Consider the following 6,169-nt stretch of genomic DNA (forward strand, 5'->3'; position numbering starts at 1 on the left):
GGTGTCCGTCCTTCCTGGAGGGAGGGGGGAGCTGATACAGGGTCCACTAGACTGTAGGTGCAGATGTGGCTGATGAGTGACCGTGTCATGTAGCCCAGTGCGAATTTCGAACATCCTCATCTGAACAATGCACACGATTCGCTGAAGGAAGAAGCGGGGTCCTCTGTACAGAGGGGTGTGGGGTCTCGTATCCCGTCAGACATGGTCCAACTCAGAACAAGGATGTGGGGCCCCTCAGCAGGGTGAGTTAAATGGACTTTGCCCTGCAGCGGCCAGTTTGTGCCTTGAGACTCCTGAGCAAACCTGGGCTCTGCCTTCACCGTATGCTTCACCATCACACCCAACTGGAGCACTGTTAGGTATATAATATTTGAAAATATTTGCAAACCCCAGAGTGCTTAACCCCACTCTGTCTCTGGTGAACCCTCTCACCCATGGCCCCTCTTGCTTACACCCCAGTTCTTGTATGCATAGATAAATCTTAAAAAAAAATAAAATGGGGAGAGCAAAAATTTTTTCGTTGCATCCATTAATTATATTGGTGATAACATTAGTGTTTACCTGTAACTATTTGTATGACAGAGAATAAAACAAGGCTATCATTTTGGTATTCTAATTCCATCATTCCCTGTGTCCTTAAGAGTGAGGACTCTTGATGGAGAATTCAAAACCTGCCAATGGGCTCTATTTAAGGTTAAGTAACATGCCCTTCAGCCTTGAATTTGAAGTGGAAGTAAAAGTACTCATGTTTTTCTAAAATTGGTTTTCTTCACTGCTTAGCTCTGTCCACTGGAAAGGTCTAGAAACAATGACAAACACGCCAATCATGAATATCCCCTACATCCAGACTGTGGGCTTGAAATTCCTTTTCCAACTCAAAGAAAACAGTGGATTTTAAAGAATAGCAGATTCAGAGTCTTGGTATCTTGTCAAACCAGAGAGCAAGGAAGGTTGGAACCCGTGTGGCCATGCCAAATGGTCCAGAACCAACTAGACCCACTGGTCACGGGGGCAGAATTTCAGCTTCACGAATGATAGGGGGATGGAAACCCATGAGTCCATGAGTTTATAAAGATTCTAAAATAACAAAATAGAGTCACCTTGGTGGATGATTGAGAACAAGTTAATCATCTCAAAAATCAGTGAACATAAATGTGTAAAGGAAAAAAGAAGGAATTCCTTGCATGTTCTAGATGCACAGTGCCACCAGGAAATAGAATGACAGATGAGGAGGCATGTCTAGGAAAGGATTCCAGGGAAATGAGAAAGTTAGAAGTTATCACCATTGTACAAGTCACCCAAGAGTTGATGGTGCAGATGTCAGGTCTGTCAGAGAGAAACCAGCCCTGGCACCTCCTGATGTAGGCGTGCAGCCACCTTCAGCCTGGCCAAAGGGATGTACCTTAGTGAAATGATCTCTAGATGCACTTGCTGAATCCCAGAAAAAGAAAAACAAAAAAACAGAGGACAGGGGACCTGAAAAGACAGTGGTTCAGCCAGTGTGACTGGAAGGAAGATTTCCCAGCTAGTGAGTTCAGAGTGAGTGAGCAGGACCTGGGTAGAGGCAGGAAGGGTGGGGACTGCATGGATGGGCTGGGTGGAGGTGCAGGGGGCACAGGCAGAGAAAGGTGTCTGGAGCATGTGAGGAGGGACAGGCCTGCTTGGGTGGCCCTCGGGTCCCAGGACCCACCCTACTGGGAGGAGGTGGCCTGGCCTGGAGCACTCCTGCCCTCCACAAAGCTCCTTGGGCCAAGCCAGCTGAAACCAGAGGAGAAATGAGCAGGGAGGGCCAGACCCAAAGGTCTCAGCTCCCTGAGAAACAGGGGCTGCTGGGGCTCTGCAGCCTGGAAAGGGAGGGTCACGCCGCCCCCTGGTGGGTGGCAGGGACACTGCAGCCACCGCCCCCAGGTCACAGACACACAAGCAGTCAGGGCTTCTGTGCAGAGGCTTTTATTAGGGAAACTCGAGATAGATGGTACCAGGGTTTAGTTTTGAGTGAGAATATCCTCAATCCAGGGCCTTAACTCTGTGACCCGGGAGCAAACGGTAGGAATATCGGTGCTGCAGGTAGTAGTGACAAAGGACACGACGCCCACCAGGTTCCAGGCTCCATCCTTCTGGCAGACCAGGGGGCCACCAGAGTCACCCTGTGGGAGGAGAAGCACCTGTCTGCAAGTCTGAAAGGGGTCCTGGATCCTTGTGCACCCCCTCCTGGCTCAGACAGGTATTGCCAAGAAACAAAATGCTTATACAGTAATGTTTACAAATTTCCATCTCCTCAAGGAGCACCCAGTTTTGCACCTATCCCAGGGGGCTGGGGCTGTGTTTATAAGTGGGCTGGAAAACCTAGCTCAGGGAGAGCAAATCCGCTGGACAGCACCCCCATCATGGTCAGGGCCAGTCATGTGCTGGGCGTGTGTCCTGGCTCCCCCGGGGATCAGACAAGGACTGAGCTTAAAGGGATCATGGGCTAGGAAGGGCCTTGAGCCTGATTGGGGAGGGGGGATCACATGGATAAGGGGTCATACCATGCAGGAGGTGACACTGTTGGCCCCAGCACAGACCACGAGATCTGTGATGTCGCTGCCCCAGGACTTCTCACACTCGGCATTGGACAGGAGGGGCATGGTGGCCTGCTGCAGCTTGATGGAGGCCATGCCTGGAACAACAGAGAGGCCGGGAGGGGGTCAGGACCTCAGCCTCTAGCCCATCCTGGGAGGAGAGGACAATATCCAAGAATGCTGTGCTCCTTGATCCCCCTCTTCCATCACTATTATCAGGGTGCTGGAATCCAAGGCCTGTAATCCCTTAAACCTTAGAAATCTCAGGGGTACCCGCCTTCTGATTTCACTGCAGTTGGTGCTAAATTTGCCGCAAGCACAGTTGGTGAAACCAGCCCTGCCTGCCCAGCCTGCTCTGGGGAAGGACCAGCCGGGTAGCCCTGGCCTGGGCAGGACGCAGGACGCTGGAGGAGACCATCACACAGGGGCAGCCCCGGGGAGGGGCGCCAGGCTGGACTCTCGGGTCCCTGACCACACCCTGGATACCTCTGGATACCTGAACCCCGCCCAGGTCTGGAAGGAGGCCCCAACTCCAGTCCCTGAGGCCTGGGGGACTTCAGCGCTGCTGGGGTCACTGTGGACAGGTGCAGGTGGTGAGTGGGGCGGGGCCTGCTGGGACTGAGCTGTGTCTCAGAACCTGACCCTGCAAGGCCATCATGGACCTCGGGTCCATTCATTTGGGTGGGTTTTCTCTAAGTGGGTTGTAAATAACACAGCGGAAACATTTATGACACTGTCCGTTGTCATAAACTCAAAGAGCAGAGTTACATGGGCCCCTCCTGCTGCACAGGTAGACCAGACCCTCCCCCTGGGTCGCAGGTCAAGGTCACTCACCCTTGGAATCAGTCTTGCCCCAGCCCGTGGTGACACACAGGGACCCGGTGGTGAAGTTGTCCTGAGCACTGGGCAGGCACACGGGGGACACGACGCTGGAGAAGCGGGCGGGCGTGGCCAGCTTCACCAGGGCGATGTCGTTGTGACCGGTGTCGTTGTTAAAACTGGGGTGGTTAAACACCTGTGGGTGAGGTCAGGGGGAGGAGGTGAGCTGTGGGATCCACCAGGGATCTGCAGGTTTGACGAGACAACCTTCCTGGTGGGAATCAGAGGACACACCAGGGGCGCCGGAGGGAGTCTCTGAGGCCCATCTGCTGCCTCGTGTCTCTTCCACGTCCTGCCCCAACCCCCAGCCCGGCGTACCTGAGCAATCCTCAGGACCTGCACATTCTTCTTTTTCTTTGCTCTCCTGTTAAACATTCCAGCCACAACTGTGTCGGATGTGCTAGAGGAGGCAGATGGAGTGAGGAAGGAGGTCACGCCTGCTCCCCCACCCCCACTTTTGAAACCTCCCTGGGCCTCACCTGACTTCACAGTGGGCGGCAGTGACCACCCAGGACTCGTTGACTAGGGACCCCCCACAGTAGTGGAAGCCGTTGCTGTCCTGGAGGAAGAAGAGAGTCAGTGTGGGCAGAACACACCACACCCCCAGACAGAAGTCCACTCCCTGGACCCCTACTGCAGGGTGACCCCACTAGGTGCAGACTCCCCTCACCTGCAGAGACACCTGCCATGGCCAGGAGCCAGGGACAGCTGCTTTCCCATTGACGATCCTCTGTACCCCACTCACAACTGGGGGAATGGCAGGGACCCCACAGCCTGGAGGGGAGAGGGGGATGAAGAAGGGCTGAGGACACACTCGGTCTGAGATCTGCTTTCCAGCTCAGCTATTACTGCTCCCACCTCACACTCCCCTACTCCAGGAAACATTCCCAGGCACCCCAGTCCCAGGTTGGAGGCTCCACAAACACAGATTGCTGTCCCCAGTCACCCCTCCAGGGATGCAGAGGGACAGGCAGCTCCATCCGGGTCACCCTGCCCAGAGGAGCAGAAACAGGCTGAGGAATCAGGCCTCCCTGCCCCCCGCTACCTTCTGGAGACCTCAGCCCCCGCTGACTCTCCCAGGCTCATTTCACCCCAGAAATGGGAGCAAACACTGCTGCCCTCACAGGCAATGCTTGCCAAAGGGATTGGTGTGGGCAGAAGGTGTGGGCTCAAAAACAGAGAACCCCAAACCCATGGGAAATCACCCCTCTCTCCTTTCCTGACAGATGTGACCATCCCCATTCACACTGCTGGACTCTGCTGGCATTTCAACAACTCTTCATTGCATCCACTGAAGCTTCTAATTATTGAATAAGACATGACCTTGATCCCCACCATAAAGACACATCAGGGAAACAGAAAACAGGATGAGACTGTCCAGAGCAAGGAGGACACGCAGGGCCCTTGACATGTGCAGACACATTTGCTGGGTCAGGACACAGGATCCTCAGCAGCTCCCAGGGGTGTGAGAACTTGGCCACAGGGAGAAAGGGGGGCAGGGCCAGCCCCTCCCACCAGCCAGGCCGCCCCCAGGGTCCCCCAGGCCTTGCTCTAGGCAGCTTCTGACGCTGTCTGGGGACAGGGACATGGCCCGGCCACTCCCTCAGGCTGGTGTCTCCAAACATGTCGTCTCCTCATCTTTTCTTATAAGAACAGAAAAACCACCAGCAGGAGCTGTGAGGGGCTCACCCTGCAGAGGCTTCATAGTAATGGAGTGGGGGGCCGGGTCCCCTGTGCAGGGAGGAGCTGAAATCTCACAGGAGTGGGGCCAGCAGGTGTGACAGGGACGGGCAGGAAATACAGGGAGGAGCTTCCCCCACTGAGCCCTGGTTCTGGTTATAAACAGGGAGTGAGTGTGTGAAGCTGCACAGAAGTGACAGGCAGGGGCTCAGCAGAGGCCCCTTCCCAGGAGAGGGGGAGCAGGGAGCTGCTGAGCCCAGTGTGGGTGTCAGAGAATCCCTACAGCAAGTAGGGAAAGGTGATATTTGCTAAATCCTGAGAAAGATACTTGGTTGTATTATTATTATTATTATTATTATTATTATTATTATTTATATTATTACTTTAACAGACAACAAAGCACTGAGTAAGTGCTTGGCACTAATAAACCCCTCACAGCCCTTGTGCCCACAACCCCACATGAGCCTCCTCTAGGGCCTCTGTTCTCTGAGGAGCCCAGATGCTTCTTACTGAGGCCTGGCAGAGCATTGAGGGCTCAGAAAGCCCTAGAAGCACCCCTCTCTCTCCTCCTGCAAATCAGGTCGCCTGTCTGGTCCTGAAGCCCAGTGTGCAGGGAGGGAACTCAGAGCTCCCCTCACCTGGTGCCTGGTCCTCCCTAAACTGAGCGAGTCCCTTGTGATGGGGCCAGGCAGAGTCCATCGGGGCTGAGTCCTCCTCCCCAATCTCTCCCAGGCATGGCTGGTCCCTCAGACCCTACCACACTCACCAAAGGCGGCCCCGACGAGGGTGATGCAGGAGAGAAGCCAGAGGAAGGCCATAGCGGTGCAGGGGGAGAGATGTGGGGCTGCCTGCTCTGGGGCTCCTTTTAATATCCTGGGATTCCTTACTCCCCCACAGGGCCTCTGGGCCTCGCTGACCTGAGGCCTTCCTCCCAGTTGCCATCTAAGGATCTAGGATGATCAGGGTCTCTGAACGTGTGCAGCCCTGCGCTTTAGCCTGGGACACCTCAGGCTCACATACACCTGTCAGCTGGTAACTCCTGGATCAAA

At 54.7% G+C, this 6,169-nt stretch overlaps 1 protein-coding gene across 1 annotated transcript; it reads right to left on the reverse strand.

The window, feature by feature from the left end:
- Nucleotides 1–1,947: 1,947 nt before the first annotated feature.
- Nucleotides 1,948–5,938, reverse strand: LOC119250362 (chymotrypsinogen B-like). Its single transcript, XM_037518101.1, has 7 exons — nt 5,887–5,938; nt 4,111–4,214; nt 3,920–3,999; nt 3,759–3,840; nt 3,396–3,576; nt 2,529–2,659; nt 1,948–2,147 (listed from the first exon to the last, which is right to left on the reverse strand). Exons 1-7 carry the CDS (start codon nt 5,936–5,938, stop codon nt 1,986–1,988), a joined length of 792 nt encoding a protein of 263 aa, XP_037373998.1. The 3' UTR covers nt 1,948–1,985.
- Nucleotides 5,939–6,169: the final 231 nt, after the last annotated feature.

This window comes from Talpa occidentalis, unplaced genomic scaffold (assembly GCF_014898055.3).
Source record: "Talpa occidentalis isolate TD23 unplaced genomic scaffold, MPIMG_talOcc4v2.1 talOcc4.17, whole genome shotgun sequence".
NCBI lineage: Eukaryota > Metazoa > Chordata > Mammalia > Eulipotyphla > Talpidae > Talpa > Talpa occidentalis.

What these genes read in the sequence shown, in the direction of transcription:
- LOC119250362 (XM_037518101.1), bottom strand. Translation starts at nt 5,938, where the DNA reads ATGGCCTTCCTCTGGCTTCTCTCCTGCATCACCCTCGTCGGGGCCGCC. An exon ending in CCTCGTCGGGGCCGCCTTTG is followed by an intron (nt 4,215 to 5,886) that starts GTGAGTGTGGTA and finishes TCTCCCCTCCAG; the next exon opens with GCTGTGGGGTCCCTGCCATT. An exon ending in ACAGTGTCACCTCCTGCATG is followed by an intron (nt 2,148 to 2,528) that starts GTATGACCCCTT and finishes CTCCTCCCACAG; the next exon opens with GGTGACTCTGGTGGCCCCCT.